Raw genomic sequence first — 17,875 nt, 5'->3', positions numbered from 1 at the left:
CAGCTGTTCTTTATCATCAAGCTTATAAGGGATCCTGGTGAAGAATGAGCTATTTGAAGTAACACATGTTTCACAAGCATTCTACACTCATTCAACATTTATCTTTGGCTTGGTTAAATCACGCACACTAGGGTGTTCAGTATTTCAGCAATTTTCTCACATTTTCACACTGCACACATGGATACTTACTATTTAGCTCAACACCAGGTAGCAAGCGTAGACGTTTTGTTTACTAACAAACATTTGGTTTTAAATTCATCAAGTTTTAAGAGCAATAAAAAAATACCATTTAGATTTAATCAGTAAAAAAGTTTTTAAATTTTTATAATTTAAAGTTTACTATTGGAACATTAACTGACAGTTCTCTCCAATCCACTCTCTGAAGAAACATTAGGATGAAATATCAGTGTTATTTTTGGTTCTTTTATTGTATATCTATTAGCCTCTGGTCTCTAAGTCTCTCAGGTAAACTATCTGAACTCTATTTACATCTCCAAAGAATCCTATTGGAACGAAAAGGAATTTCACATCTCGGTTTTAACGAGTTAGTAAAGTCTTTGAGCAATGAGGGATTCTACAGTTAGGTAAGTGATGGGGATACTAACAAGTTGAAAGTCTACTTCAGTGATGAGAAATGTTAAATTTTTAAATCGACCAGTCCTAAGTCAATTTTGAGTGATGATGAATGTTTCTATAATTTAACAAGCTGCATAAAATGTGATCATATATGTTAAGTTTTATCTAGTTGCAAGTGAGATAAACGATTGAATTCTATGACTTGTTGTAAGTCGAGTGTTTTGTGTGATGACTGATTATTTGAGCTATGCGAGATGTTAGATTGTAAGATTCAACCAGTTGTAACTCGAGTGTTGAGTGATGAGGGGTGTTAGATTCTAGATCACCTTTTGTGGTTGTCTGTTAACGCTGCCAGGAGGACAGGGACCTCCACAGTCCTGTCAGTGTAGAAGCACACAACTTCATGTAGGACACGGTCAGTGTTGCCAACATGCCATCTGTACAATATACACCCTTGTTTTTCAGTGATGCCAATTTTTCAAGGTTTCGGTTACAGGGCAGTTGCAATTGGCTTAGTAAGAACGGATTCAAGTTTTCTGAAGTTTTGGATTTTAAGTTATCTGTACTAACTTACCATTCTCATTATTTTCAGTGTTATTTTTTTATAGGTTTTGGTTACGGTGCAGTTTTGTCTGTGTTATTTTAGAGCTATATAAGAACAGATATTTTTCTAAAGTTTTGGACTTGAAGAATGTTTGCTAACTGGGGAAGCTGGGAGGACAATGTTTTGACAACATAGCCACCTCGTGCTAAATATAAGTGTTATATCTAGGGGTTTTCACGCTTTTTAAATTTTTAAATGTTCCTCTATACAACAAATCATTATTCAAGATACTAACATTAGAATAATGGATTACCGCCAATTGGAAATATGCCTTAGTATAAAAAACCTGTATTGAGCGTATTATAACATATCTTAAATTCAGTTTGATTTCTATTTTTTAATAAAACGGGGAAATGATGTTAATATTCTCTAATGTCTATGAAACTAAAAATTTAATTTAATAATTTTATTTTTTGTTGTGTTTACTTTTGTTTTAAAACAGAGCTGTAAGTTTGCTCAACTATTTTAAACATAACATAACATAACATAACATGCTTGGACAGGCTCCTTTTCTTATTAATTTTTGATTACAGAAAATAAACTCTGTATTTCTGAAATAATTTATAAAATGATTATTTTTCAAAAATCTTACACTGCAGTTTACAAACTTTTAGATTTTACTACAATGAAAAACAAAAAGGAACATTCTCTACAGAAAAAAATTAGTTATAGGTTGGTGGATTAATTTAAATACATAAGTAAATAATTAGTTAAATTTACAACCTTTTATCGTAACCTATTCAAACAAAATAAAACCACGACCACTCTTTTGACTTATGCAGTAATGCTTTTGCTTTTAGCCTTAATTTGATTGAGACAAGCAATTTTCATAATCAAAAGCCGAGTAAGTGCTGGATTGTGTGAAGATTTTTATAACCTGATGTAGATGGATGTTTGCAAACTCGAGTGTTTGTTTTGTGTGATGTTTGGTATTGTGTTTTGTATTCAAGTTGGTTTGTGCATCTTACTTTATAACATTGACTTTGAATACTGCACTTTGAAGAACTTCTCATTTGATAGAACATTCTACATAAAATTATACCTGAAAAACATACCTAACAACCTACCCCCTTCAATCTATTCACAATTTAAAGTTGACAGGTTTATAAGAAATTTTTTTTCTTAGCTATAACAATAAATACAGTATTCTGGGAATTTTTTACAGAATATCGATGTTTAACAACACAATTTTTCAGTTGTTATTTGGTGATTTGGGTTTTTAAAACATCAGGATTATCTACAAAGTGTTATATATTTTCTATGACTTGAAGTTGATTTTGGTGAAAGCTATTTCAGTTGGTTGAATGTGCATAGAGTTTAATTATGTAATTTCAATTTACAAAATTGTGGCCAATTACTGTAGTTGACAATAATTTACAAAAAAAATTTAGCCCAAAATGTATGTTTCAATACAATTTCTTACATACTCTTCCTCTTAGTCGAACCTTCTGTGTTTGGTTCACATCCTTATAATATTCTTACAAAACTATGTTTAGTATTTTAACCAAAGACAATTTGAATTTAACAGTTAACTATACCTTTTAACTTTTAGTTGTATTGAAGCGAACATTCTCATTTCAGGAACCCGTTGTGATTAACCCACTGAGGTTTTACACATCAGACGGAGCTTTGCCTTAATGTCAGTTGAGTGAAATGTTGTACTGCATGGTTCGTAGTAGAGGGTGGGCTAGACTTGTACAGTAGTTGTAAACTAATCTCTCGACATAAATAGTACTCTATTCAGCTTTTTTTGCCTCAACAAATGTGGGGGATCTCTGTTTTACATAGTTACACGTTCTCATCCAATGGGGTAACAAGGGGTAAAAAAGATACAATGCATAAACACTAATTACTGCTTTAACATAGTAGGGTATAATAGTAATGGTGAGTGATGAATTTCAAATCAAATCAAATCATTCTTTATTTTGTAGTATTGTTAAGAATAATACAATGGCGTAATTTAAATAACTAACAAAATTTTGAACTTTGTGGCTTTTTCAGATAAGGTTGTAAGCTTCTCTCTTTCATCAGTATGATTGAATATCTACAACAGGGGTCTCCAACCAGCGAGCAGATTTTTCCGGCCCGCAGAAAGCGAGCATAGGCTAATGAAAAATTGGATTGAAAGCAACCATTGATATCTTTTCTCGCGATCGTATAAACCCCTGTGTTCTGGCAGTCTTGGCGGTACCGTGATCGTTTCCTGCGATCGCATTGTTGTCATCGATGGAAAAAGGTTGGAGACCCCTGATCTACAATATTATGGAAACATGTGTCTTTCAATTAAGGTGTAGAAACGGTTGCTCTCAGTAACTAGTTACACTTTGTGGTGCTATCGTTAGGCTATAATCAGCTGATTTTGTAAGAAATAAATCCGGCAGAAATCAACACACGCAATTTTTAATAACCAGTTGTGAGGTATTAATTTTGTTTAGTATGCACCATTCTTTTAATTTGGCTTGGTTAAAAAGTGTATTGGCATAAATCTGATACATACATCAGCACACTGTGCTCTGAGCTTGGTTGGTTAAGTTTAACTACGTTAATTTTTTTATAAAACCGCATAGAATTAATTGTCAAAGTTTACACCTATTTCATGAGGTATAAAAAATGTTATCTTTGGTGCTTCACCTGATGTCATTTCTTTACCTTTTAGAAAACATATAGGTATAGATTTATTTTTGATAGAAGTTTATTACACTATAATTAGTTGTCCTGCAATTCTTACAACAGCTTATTCTATTGACACATTTTAATTTAGCTTTTCTTTTACAAGATGTTCACTTTTTAGTATATCTTGATCAGCCACCAACTGCAGGGAAAGTGTCATTCAGGCCAAAGTTTAAAGATATTTCAGAACCCTTCTCTATTTTCCTTTGTTTACTCCTTTTTATAGAAAAATATCAAAATTCATGTTTTCGGCCCCTGGAATATATTGTTAAGACAATAATAGGTTTTTTACATACCTCAGTCAAATAGTCCAAAAATGATATTGCTCAACAGCTTACATGTTTCGTTGCGAAGACAACATTATCAAAGCTTGCAACTCGTCAAAAACACATTTAAAACACGAACACAGAAAACATTAATACGGTACGAATACACAATTGACATTTAGATAGCGCTATCATAATACTGATTTGGTCCGGCGCACCAGTCTGCTACCAAATCAGTATTATGATAGCGCTATCTAAATGTCAATTGTGTATTCGTACCGTATTAATGTTTTCTGTGTTCGTGTTTTAAATGTGTTTTTGACGAGTTGCAAGCTTTGATAATGTTGTCTTCGCAACGAAACATGTAAGCTGTTGAGCAATATCATTTTTGGACTATTTGACTGAGGTATGTAAAAAACCTATTATTGTCTTGAAAAATATCAAATAAGTAGCCTAACCACTTATCCTGTTTGTAGAATTTACAGTTGTGTAATGCTTATTGCATGCAGTAGATGTAGGTAGAGTACTAATATTGCACTAACTAAACTGTCATTTGCAGGATGCACTAATTTGAGGCATGAGATCTGAAAAATTAGGTTTGTATGAAAAAAAAATACATTTACATTTATTATCACTGCATTTATATTGTTTACTACGGATTAATGAAGTATTTTGTAGTTATTTCAATCATTTGTGAAAAAATTTCATATTTCAACTGACATCGGTTTTCTTTAAGTTCATGTAATCAGTCCCGATCCATCCGGAATGTCTAGTTATGGGTTGGGTAAAATTGACAGATTAATCATTATTAGACTAGGCTACCTGTGCATTCAATTTCTGTTTGACTAAATTTAAAATTACTTTCTCATGTACTTAAACATTTTTTTATTTGTACTACCTTTGACTATTGATAGAATCGTCGTAGTTGATGTGAGCCACTGACAGATTGTGCTGCTCTAAATTACTAAATTCTGTCGAATACACAATCTTGTTTACCAAGTCAAACTAATAGAATGACATAGTGAGCTATAGCAACGGTTAAGACCCATTAACCTGGTCAGCAACAAAAAATAAGGTAGAAAATAGAATTTTAGTTACTAGCGCAATCTGCCACTGGCTCTCAATAACAAATTGGCGACAGCTGGTCCATATAGATTGGATGTCTACTTTTGTATCCAATAGTCAATGGTACTACCATAGATAAAACATACTCCCTTAGTAGATTTGTCATCCTTATGGAACAGCTGAAGCCAATTTTATTGTTAATTGTGTACGTGCAACTGTAGAGGTCATGTTTTGTTTACAATTTGTTTCTTGATATTTCAGTCATTTAAAACCTCATTTTACCAAATAAAACGATATAATCGTAAACAATAACCTCATTCTCTAGTTATATAACCAAACAGTAAAGCACAAATCATAAAAATAACCCTAAAATAGTATAAATAAAATGTCGTTTACCCCAGCGATCAGTGTGGACGTACATGAACTAGACACGAAAAACAAGCTTCAAAATTTACAATGGAATGAGGAGTCTACTTGTGTTGCTTAGAGCCTTATTATGCGCGGCCACTCAAGTCACTCGCGACCGCGACTGCCAGTCGCTTGGGGTAGCGACAGGTGTGGCGAGGTCACGCGTCTGACCGGCTTTTTTACAGACATACATGTAGTTTGTCAGAGTAAATAAGTAAAGAAGCTGAAATATTTATTTACTTTCACTTAAGCGTCGTAAACGTAGACAAAACAAAAGTATTGGGAGGAAATCCGTTACTAAAAGTCCGGTTTTCAGTTTTTATATGATGATTTCAACGCTAAAGTGACTGTGGTTTCGTATTTCCAAAAATCATTCAGAGTTTTACAAAAAGGGTTATCACACAAAGAATTTTTAGAACTACTAAGAAGACTCTTCAATGAACAACCAGATGAGTCACCCCCATTCAAACCGCCAGCATCAGTTAACTGCATTGAAACTCAGACCACTGTCCAAACGGAGGCGTCTGTTAACCAGCCAATTATACCACAAGTAGATGTCCTCTCAACACCAGATACATCCTCAATCGAAAATGGAAGTGTTGTGCTAGTGCCAGGCGACCTCACATTTAGTGAGGCACTAAAGCAGAGTATGTGTGTGGATAGGGAAAGTGGAGCGTTAAACATAAGTAATATAAGTAATGTAAATAATGTAGATAACTGTTTAAATAACAATGGTAACTTGTTGAGAAATCATGTCAGTTTTTTAGATCCTCGGGCAAACAGAACGGCAATGTAAAGGGGAGATCAGTAAATACCATGCCAAACATAACCAATGATCAGGACAAAAATAAAATAATAAGAATTTTCCATCAAAATATTAATTCACTGCCCTGTAAAATTGAAGCACTAGAAATTACACTTGAAGAGATTCCAGCCGAAGTGGTGGTGATCACTGAACATAAAATGGCTGAACAGGAATTAAAACAGTTAAATATTCTTAATTATCAAGTAAAGTCATTTTTTTGCAGGAAGAATAAATTTGGTGGTGGGGTTGCTATTCTTACAAAAAATGGATTTAACATAAAAGAATTAAGCTTACCTTCAGTACAAGAACTATTAATAGAACAAACTTTTGAGCTATCTCTTGTAGAATTAAAACTTAATAAAGATAAAATACTAATAGCAGGTATTTACAGATCTCCAATAGCAGCTAATTTGTCTTTGTTCTTGGAAAAATTAAGAAATTTTTTAGATATAATATAGTTCACTCAATGTACAGAAACATATTGGTAGTAGGTGATGTAAACATAAATACCATGGCTGAAACAATTTCTGTTGAATCAAGAAAACTTTATAATTTGTTAGGACAGTTCAAAATGATACATTTAATAGATTTTCCTACTAGAATTACAGCTTATTCAAAATCAGCTATCGATAATGTATTCACAAACTTGAGTTGGTCAGAGGTTCAAGTTGAAGGATATAACACAATGCTGTCAGACCATGATGCACAATTGATAAAAATAATAAATAAGAGTAAAATGTATAAAAAACAACCTAGAATAGTATTTATGAAAAAAAGAAAGTTTACTGATGATAACATTAAACAATTTATCCAGGATTTAAAGTGTGAGAATTGGTTTGAACTGTACTATACTCCAAATGAATCAAAGTTTAGTACCTTTTATGACATCTTTATGTTTCATTTTAATAATAATTTTCCGGTTACAAGTGTTAGAGAGTATCTTGATAAAAAACCCTGGTTCACAAATGAGCTAAAAAACGAATATAAAAACTTACTGATGGAAACTAAGAGCTACAGAAATTCAGCTTCGGACCAAAAGAGAATAGCAACCAAAAGTAAGTTTAAATCATACAAAACTACATTGAGTAGTCATAAAAAATCCTTTTATGAGAATAAAATAAAAAAATCTACAAATATAATTAAAACATCATGGAAGATCATAAATTCAGAGGTGGGTAACAATTCTAAAGTTGTAACACACAACATAGAGCTTAACCACCAAGGTTCAATAGTAAGCAATCCTCAACAAATTTGTGAACTTTTTAATAACTTTTTTGTAAGTCAACCACAAAATAAACTTCACACCAATGAAAACAAACATGATAAAAAATATACAGCTAAAAAATTTAAGTTTAGGGAAATAAATGAAAAAGAAACCGATAAAATAATAAGCAATCTCAAAAATAGTTTTAGCACAGGGTATGATGAAGTTCCTGGACCAATAATTAAAAAAGCAAAAGAAGTATTGATTAAACCCATTACATTTTTGATCAATTCATCATTGATAACTGGAATTTTTCCACAAATATTGAAAATAACAAAAATTAAACCAATTTTTAAAAAAGGAAAGTCATCAGAAGTTGATAATTTTAGACCAATTGCTCTAATCACTATATTTTCAAAAATTTTTGAAAGAGTTGTTGCGAACCAGCTGATTGAGTACCTTGAAACTAACAAGTTGTTTGATTGTTGCCAGCATGGTTATCGTAAAGGAAGGTCAGTGGTAACTGCAGCAACAGAGTTTATTGAATCTGTGATCGACTCAGTTGATAAAGGCAAGAAAGTTGTAGGCATATTTATGGACTTGAGTAAAGCCTTTGATAGCATTAATCATGGGACTTTATTACATAAATTGAAATTGTTTGGGATTGAAGGGAAAGAATATAATTGGCTTAGTACATATTTATGTAACCGACAACAGTTTGTAGAAATTTTATATTTAAATAACAATAGATTGCTCAAATACAAATCCACTCTTAAACAGGTAATAAGAGGTGTTCCTCAAGGGTCCATATTAGGACCTTTGTTATTCACATGCTACATAAAAGACATGCCAAAATTACATAATAATTATAGCTTATGTCTTTATGCTGATGACGCTAATCTTCAAATAAATGGGCACTCTATTGAGGAGGTTGAGTTGTCATCATTTTCAAACCTGGCTCTTTTAAATCAGTTTTTCCAAAATAATAGTTTAGTACTAAACTCTGCTAAAACAAATTTCATTGAATTCAAAACTTATCAAAATAATAAAAATATGCTGATAATAATATAAATTATAATGAATCGGTAAAACTCTTTTTTTTAAATTGGTATCATGACTGTATATGCAATGTACATTTATGAAACTATAATTTCTGTAAAAAACCGTCAGGACCAACTTCATTTTGTTGGAGATACTCATAATTATAATACAAGATTCAGGAATAGAATTGGCGTTGACAAACATAAACTTGGATTTTATGAAAAAAAAAGCCAATGTATATGGGGTCAAAATTTTATAATATGTTACCAAAAGCCATTAAATCTGAGAAAAATATTAATAAATTCAAAAATCAACTAAAAAAATATCTTATTGATTTAACATTATATTATTTCTCCGAATTCCCATGTAAAAATGACGTGTAAAGAAAGTTTTTAGTTCTGTTTTTCTTTTCATGCATATAACTATTTCTTTTTTTTTGACAGCCTTAGTATTAGTTATAATCTTAGTTATAATGTATCTTAGTATTCATTAATATTGACACCATTCTATGTACAGAGTACTAATATTGAATAAAGATTTTATTGATTGATTGATTCAGAGATTACGACAAGATGTATTTTGGTTGTTTCCGGGAGACGAAACGTTCTTTTTATAACCTTTTAGGAAGAATATAAGGCGACTTATCCGTATTGCATAGGAAAATGAATAATTTTATTTCAGCTAAGGAGAGGCTAGCACTTACCTTAAATTAAATATTATAATGGTTTTGATTTGATTTAATCATAATATTAATACAATATTAGCAGCAAAACTCGGCGTTGCTCGGGTCAACATTGTATTCACAATAATGGTAATAATTGAGTAATAATACAGCTAGTATCTTGAACTTAACTGATTCAAATGGTTAACATCTCGAATGAAAGCCTTTGTTTTGAGGGGTAGGCCTATTTTAAGACCAAAACATGTAGAATAACTAAAATTGGAGTTATGTAAGTGCAATTGCAGATTTAAGTGTTAAAATAATAATTATTATTGTTGATTCGTGATTCAGTAGCGTATACGTCCGATCTTAATTATTAATAGCTCAAAATTAAAGCTGACATTTCACTGAATGTTCTTAGACCAAAACATATAGCCAAAACATCTGAGGATAATGTAATCAGAACTGGCGAGATACGGCTTTAATTGAAGTAAGAATTTAAAACAATCTGATGTGTCTTTTTAGTCGAGTGATACAGTAGATACATGAATGATGATGCTTGGTGGCAAATCTGTTCGTGAATTTAAGACCAAATTTATGAACATTGGTCAGGTAGAAGAGCCGAACCGACTCGGAAAAGAAAACCACATAACATAACATGGCCTGCTGGTGACGCGACAGTCGCGTGAGCTCGGGACTAGTAGTAAGGGTGCGCGACTGGAGTGGCCAGTCGTGGCGACTGTCGCGTACCTCGCCACCGCAGTCGCGTCGCTTAATAAGCTCCATATGATAAAATGGCCCACTAAAAGTGGCCTTTGAGCAGTCGCGGTCGCGCGCCACTTGAGTGGCCGCGCATAATAAGGCTCTTAGTCTATGGTACTACTTAGTTTAGTAGTTTCATCCCTCACCACACTAATTACTACAAAACAGCTGATAGGGAGGGTGTTTTTAACTGTGTTGAGTTATTTTGACTCTAGGAACATGCCATTTTGCCACTATTTTTTTTCCTATGCTTACTGAGGAAGTTCAAATATGAATAAAAAATTGCACATTAAGCTTGGTTAGATTTTTAATTGCATGACTTTTAGTAGTTCACACTTTGAAATGATTAGTCAGCTTGCTTGGGAATGCTTGCCACTATTAAAAATTGTCTCACTAAAATAATAAAACTTGATACATCATATTTTTAACTTATATATGTAATGAAATAAGATAAATATTGATGTTGTTTTCAATACTTATTTTCCAATTTCAATTATTAAAAATTATGGTTGTAAACCTTAGTGAACGAAATAACTTTTGATATACTTATTACTTAAACACCTAAATGTTTCTTATTGTGTGTACAATATCTTATTAGTGCATTAGGTAGTGAAAGGTATTTATGATTTAGGTGAGAGGTAGGATTCTAAAAATGGTGAATTTCCTGTAACTGTAAATTTGGGTCAAATTCTTATTTACTGTTTTCCAGATAAACGTAAAACTAAAGTTTGTTTTTGCAGGTGTTTTGCAACAACAATCTGCCTCTCGACGTAAGGTTCTCGGGATCACCGGCCACTCTCTTATGAATGTATTGTTAGTTGTTTGCCTTTTTTGTTGAGTTGTTTGTATATTTTATATTCCTGACTTGTACATAGTTGTAGGTGTTAAGTTTATTGATATTAGTTTAAGTAGCACTTGGTTTAGAGCAAACTTATCTAAAGAGTACTTAATTATAGGATCATATTATATCTTTGTTAGTAAAACTGATGTGCACTCAAAGATAAATTATTCAGTTGAAATATGATATCAGCACATACAAATTTTTAAGTGCTACAGATCTGGTATAGTACGTACTAATTATTTCACTCTTCTGATTTGCTTAGTGAAATTTTCCCTTAAAGTATCAGAAAAAATAATGTTACAAAGCGCTATTTTTTTGTATCAAAGCCGGCCTTTCTTTTTTTGCTGTAACGAGTTTTCAAATGCTTTTAGAAAAAAATCAAACCTCTAAAAGTAATCTGGCTATCTCAGTAACCAAACTGTTCAAGGTTAATGTGCCAATATGATACTATACAGCAAGCTGGTCTAGTCATAGAGCGCGGGTCCCCGATTCAAATCCCGCCATTCTCCCAATGGATTTCATCCAACTGACAATGCCGCGAATCTCTAGACCTAGCCTAAAGTGATGTGTAAAATAATTCCGGGCTAGAACCAAGGTTTGAAAAATACAGTACTATAATAAATAGGCTAATTAAACACTTTAAGAGTCTTAATATATACATTTGTTTTTTAAATAGTATTTTGAACTACTACAGCTTTACACGTACCTTATTAGTGAACTAAGTGTTGACTTCTGAAGTCTGTACTCTTATCAGTTCATCAGCTTTACCCTGATTACTGAAGTTAGAACTGTTACAATAGTATATTACGTTACTAGTCCTGAAAATAGGTGTACGGACGAGTGTGGTCGTTCCTGTGGTAGACAAAGTTGAGTGCGGGATTACCATACGAGTGCGTTAAACACATTTTGGACGAGTGATGTACGATATTTTACCCCATACTACTCTAAGCTAACTTAACAATAAAACATCTGTACAAATCCTTATATATTACCACGGACTTAAGGACTAACAATCGCTACTCATGACCTCTAAGAGAGGTTATGTTTTTGTTTATAACCACACATTGCCAAATATAATCAGCTTGTTGGTGTCCGGTAAAAACTTATTAAAGTACAGTAGTACGTGGATGAAACTCCATTTGATTTAGCTGGCGGCAAAAAGCTGTTTTCTGGACTAAATCCTTGCGTGGGAAGATTTGTTAAAACAGTGTAGTGTGGGGTAAAACTATTTTATTGTATCCTAAATTATTATGTATCCAATAATCTTTGAGTGTTCATTGGTTCTGAATATCTTGTGTAATAGTTAGCTTAGGCCTAGAACACACACGTAACGTTCGCTGTGATTGTACCAACTTCTATACAACTTTCCTTCCACTATCAGCTGATATACTGCTGTTGATGAATCTGGATATTCATTATATTCAGTAAAGCAATGGTTCACAATCTCAAACACATATGATTATCTACACTAAGTTTAAACTGGCATTGTATAGTTGTTGTAGTACAACTGTGTTGAATAAAATATAGACACAAGTATCAAGATCATTGCAAGTTCCCTAAGGCATTTCTGTAATGGTAAAATGACTGACCAAAACCACTATTTTTTACTAAATCAGTCATTTTTTTAAATTAATAAACACATAAGCCTACATGGTTAGTAGTTTTATATATTATTTTGGTTGGATAATGATACGTAAAATTTACATAATAAAACATTTAGAACCAGCATAATACCATTGACTATGGTGTTTTCCACACATTAATAGTCTTATCAGAAAATGCAATTTTATTAACATTTAATTGAACTAAAAGTAGTTTTACATTCTTAGATCTATTACCCACACAGATTTTCTTCATGTACTGGTATTTGGAATTTGTCTAAATAATTTCCTAAAAACATGGGCCTAGTATATTGTTAGCTGTCGGTTAGTATTTTACTGCATTTTGTCTTGATTTAATGTTACCTAAAACATTTTATAAGCGGTGAAAGTAACAAATCTATCAGTGATGATATAACATAGTGTGTGTTTTAGGCTTTAGTCCAGAAGCTACTATTGACAGTAACTATTTTGGTTTTGAATGATATTTCCCATTTATCATGTCCAACTTTCGTGCCAGTAAAAATGTTTTGATCGATGACTTTTCAAGCCATTAATCGTAACATAGTATTTCCTAACTGCCTTTGTTTTTTTTTCTTAAAGACTGAAAATCTTTTGAAATCTAAACCTGAAAGTGTTTCAATTTATATTCAACCTTCTGCAAGTGAAGCACTGATATTTTTAATAAATCACTTTTAACCATGTATACACTTCTGAAGGGTTTTATTAATGGCCATAAAATATCTAAACAATATACCTATCTCTGTTATAGTTGTTTAACATAGTATTTTCCACATAAATATTAGTGTGTTAATGTTATGTGATACAAGGAATTTGAGTATTGATCTAGTATTAAGTGATTTAAGAGTCTTCTTCCTGCACCAGAAAATAAATCTTTGGGTTCTAATATGTATTGTTAAAAAGAGGTGAAATATAGTTTTTAACACTAGAATTTAAAAATTAAGTTGTGCACTTAAAAGTTATTATTTAATTTAAACTAACTCGGTGGAACTATGACTAAACACCGGTTTAAAACCTCAAACCATTAGTGTAAAAAAACCAAAATAGGGATATTACGGTACTGTGAAAAAGCTATATCATAAAATCTACTTCAAATTTTTTCAAAAAGGTTCACTTCTGCATTGTTTAAGCACGAGTCCACCGTAACTCAAAACTTCTTATTTTAGTTTATAAAAACCTTATTACAACAATAACACGTTATTGTAGATTTTGTGTTAAAGAGACATTAAATGTTTCTTATTTCAAGTGTTCAGAGTTAAAAAATGCACAAAATGCATAAAATGGAGCTTGATTAAAAATGTGCTATAAAAAGTTAACTGTGTATGAAAGTGCTCTTGTCCTAAAACTGGTTCACAAGATCCTTTTTGTCTCTACAGTATATTGAGTGCAGGCCTATTCTTTCTATGAAGTATTCTTTAATTATAATAATTTTTGACGCTTAAGTAAATTGGTAAATACAAATTCTTATCATAAAACCATAACTTTGATTCATCGTCCTGACACATTTTGTTTGGTTGTGGAATTTGTGATAAAGTACCTGGGAATGATTTTGTGTTAATCTAAGAAGGAACTGCTGTGAGTAGTAGTTGATTTGCTGTGATGTCTATTTTACCCAAAATAACGAATCTTGCAAAATTGTATAGTATTGCATTGGAATATTATTTAGATACTTACAAAGTAAGTTTTGTTATAAATATGTTATGTAATATTAGAGGTTTTAAGTTGCCTAGTGTTATAGAACCTGTTAATGTATTGAACAATGAGTTCTGTATGTTGCTGTTTGTTCTTTACTCGAGTTTGTGCTTTGTGCTAATGTGCTCAAATACATGATTATGTCATGGGAGAGTATGTAAGGCACTTTTCTGTTTGAGGAATGCCGAAGCACAGGTCCTCATAGGAAACCTAACCTCTGGCCTTCCTTAAGCAAATAAGTACCTATGATTTTAATCATATATTCTAGTCGGATCAATCTAAAAACTGTAAGGATGCAGATTATAAATGTTACGAATTGAATTTATGTATATTGTATAATGAAATGAAAATATACAGTGATGAGACATCTTTGTAAAACTGTTAGACTTTTATTTTTACCATCTATTTGAAAAAGTTAAATATTATGCAGTTCAAAATACTAATGTCAATAGAAAAATTAAAACTTCTATTTGATGAGAAACATTACTCTAAAGCCTTGTCAGCGATTTTACCGATACAGTAGAACCTCTTTAATCCGAACCCCTGTAATCCGAACGTCCACTAATCCGAACCCCTCCATTGCTGTACTCTATACACAGTTCAGCAATTTTTTATTGTATACTGTATTTAATTTACAGTACTGTTTATTCACCATGTTTACTACTATATTAAATAAACACTTTATTTTACTTTATAAAACATTTTTTCACTTTTCCCAAAATAATTTTGATCAATTTTAGGCATGTTTTAGCTATTGTTATGTAAAAACAACAATATGTTCTGTAATCCGAACTATTTAATAGACTGAACTACCCCTGGTCCCAATTAGTTCGGATTAAAGAGGTTCTACTGTATATACTTTCTCCCATTAGCTTGTCAACCTTCATCATGGGTAAGCGATGAGAGATTGATAATAGAAAACACAACTATGATATTTAATAGGTAAAATCACAAAAGTTGCATTCACTTTGAACCATAATTTTTACAGGAATGGGGGTTGCACTATTTAGTTTAGAATTATAAGGGCCAAAAGAGACGAATCTCAATCAAAACAGAGTTTTTTTTAAATTGATTTTTCGGTTTTTTTTGGGTTGGGGGAGTAAGAAAGAGAAACATTTTCCCACGAGGTAGGTGGAGAGGGGTGCCATTATCCCTCGGGCCCATAGCACCTCACATGCAAACCGCAGGCCTTGAAGCTTCATGTGGTTTGTTCTGTGTTCAAGCCTTTGTAAGAGCTATGACAATAGGCATCAATACAATATCATATACCCAGGAGGCTAGAGTTAGTAAATTAAACTGAAGATGATGATAGGCAATTTTAAAGGTATTATTAAGGTAGTAAATTATTTTTATGGTAAACGTTCGGCTGAAATGCTCCTTCTCAAAGTAAGTAAGCTTACTTTTCACACACCATCAAAGTGGGTTACTTAAGACAATTTGAGACTGGATAGGCAAAGAATTAGACACACAGTGTAATTGATCAGGGGCGGCGGAAGCAAATTGTTGTTAGGGGGTCAGAAACCTATGGTGGAGGCCCACATCCGGGGGGTCTGGGGGGTATGGAATACCCCCCAGGGGACAAGGGGGGTGCGGGGGTTCTCCCCCGGAAAAATTTTGAAAAATAAAAGCCTTAAAACGTGTTTTTAGGCTACCTGAAGAACATTTTTCTTCAAGCAGTATCAAAGAAAATTTACAATTTAACAAAGACGCTACTCTGTTCATTATAAAAACATTATAATAAATAATACACACACATCTCAAAAAACAACAAAAAAATGAAGTACTGGTGCCCAGATTTTACTAAAGCTGTCAGCAATGAGTTGCTGCAGATGACAGAGAAGAGTAAACAAGCTATAAGCCCTAGGGATTTATGTGTTCGCGTAATTTCGGCAGGCTCTGCCCCTCCCCCTCAAAACTGAATTAATAATAAGTTAAATTAAAATTGGCTGCTTGATTATAGTTAATCACAAAAGTAAGACGGTAGGGTATAACCAAGTAAGTGTGTCCACTGGGGCTAAATAATGGTTTACACAAAAAACATTACAAACATTGTATTGGCACAACATAAAATTACTAAGAAATACAAAACCTTTTTGATGAATTATTGCTAAAATAAGTAAAATCCCACAGTAGAATCTCAAGATATTAGCCTACTACAAGTTTACTAGATTTTTAAACTTCTGCTGATGAAACTTCAGTAGGCCCTAACTTGAACTTCAGTCTTTGAAATTCCCGAAAACTGCACAGCGACTTTCAACTCTATTGACAAACATTCGTGCAATGTGTTTATCATCAATAGATTTAGCAATGTCCCTATGGGCGGATAAGATGGCAAGATGGTTCAATCTCTTCTGCGTCATCGTGGAACGCAGCCACGTTTTCAAGCGACGAAGACAAGAAAAGGTTCTTTCTGCAGTTGCTGCAGACGCTGGTAAGACAAGCAGTAACTTGACAACCTTTACTACTTCAGACAAAAATCGTTTGTTTTCTTGAGGCTCACTATTTAAAGTCACAACTAAATCACGTACACTTTTAACTTCCTTCTTTTTTGGTAAATCTTGTAGACGGTTTAATTGGCTTGTAAGCTTTTTCTTGTCCAAGTCAGTAATTAACTCTCCAGGAATTAACTCTCCAAAATTCCAATACGATCATGAACATCAATTAAATTAATTATTACTTTTATAAGGTTTTGTGAGTATTAAGCCCCTTCATAATAAATGTAATAGATTATTATTAATAACTAAATTGTTTATCTTTGTACTTATCTTCAGTAACTGTTATTAGGCCTACTTATACTTTTCTTCTTGGGCCGAAAAAATAAACGTATACAGTACAGAATGCTTTATATCTTTAATTTTTTTTTACATGAACCCCTGACCCTTGACCCCCCTGACCCTTCCTAAAATTTCAGGGGGGTCGACTGACCCCCCTGACCCCCTGGTTCCGCCGCCACTGTAATTGATAACCAAACATGGTTGGTTGAGAAAACATCTGCAATGTATGGGTTTGTATTGTATGATGGCGTTTCACTTTGTAGGAATTGCGGTAGGTTAGATTAAACAGCTGATCACCTGCTCTTTGATTGTGAAGAGCTCTCTGGGGTAAGAAGGACAACTCTTGGTAAGAAAACAATCCTCTTACCAAATTCTTTCTCTTATTGGAAGACGGACTATAGAGGCATTTATCAGGTGCCTTGGTCTATCAATAAAAAAACTTATTGGTTTGTGTGCAGTCACTCGACAAATTCGGATGAAATGCCTTGTAGCTTCAGCAAAGTTAACTTTTTTTACCTTATGAGCCAGCTAGTTGATTCACTGGAATAACAGTAAGGTGAAGCAAAGCCTTGATATATGGTAGGGGGATTTTGTACATCTTTTTAATTTTACAAATTTATTGTAAGTAGGTGGCTGTAAGATGGACTGTGAAACCAAGGGGGGCGATATAGTCACTGGTTTGTATATTGGTGCTGCCCTTTAAACTTATTAGAACTGAGTCTCACTCCCACCAATCCAATATCATTGAAACAAGACTATGTTCAGGTTACCAGATTGTTTGAATTAGCCAGAAATTCATTACAATTGCGTCAAAAACAGTGTACTGTAGTGATTATTTTCTATGATCACGTCGTGGTCGTCTTCTGAGATGGTAGAAATATCCATGA

General features: G+C 32.8%; 1 protein-coding gene across 14 annotated transcripts in view; it reads left to right on the top strand.

Moving 5' to 3' along the window:
• The window catches only part of LOC128988848 (sodium/hydrogen exchanger 6-like), a 36,851-nt gene extending 22,882 nt beyond the window's left edge, over window positions 1-13,969 (top strand). For 2 of the 14 annotated variants that reach the window (XM_054410557.1, XM_054410551.1), the window contains 2 exons: window positions 891-991; window positions 10,803-13,969. In XM_054410557.1, the coding sequence (XP_054266532.1) occupies window positions 891-965 (75 nt within the window). In that variant the 3' untranslated portion in view covers window positions 966-991; window positions 10,803-13,969. Of the gene's footprint in view, window positions 1-890; window positions 992-1,980; window positions 2,025-2,761; window positions 2,820-4,675; window positions 4,713-10,802 lie in introns of those variants that run through there. The other 12 variants (XR_008490435.1, XR_008490437.1, XR_008490436.1 and 9 more) reach the window with 12 other exon arrangements.
• Window positions 13,970-17,875: the final 3,906 nt, after the last annotated feature.

Source organism: Macrosteles quadrilineatus, unplaced genomic scaffold (genome assembly GCF_028750875.1).
Source record: "Macrosteles quadrilineatus isolate MER2022 unplaced genomic scaffold, UCM_ALF_1.0 Scaffold_3__2_contigs__length_128488019, whole genome shotgun sequence".
Taxonomy (NCBI): Eukaryota; Metazoa; Arthropoda; class Insecta; order Hemiptera; family Cicadellidae; genus Macrosteles; species Macrosteles quadrilineatus.
Note: the sequence above shows the minus strand (reverse complement) of the source record. Positions and strands in the feature narration are given on the sequence as shown.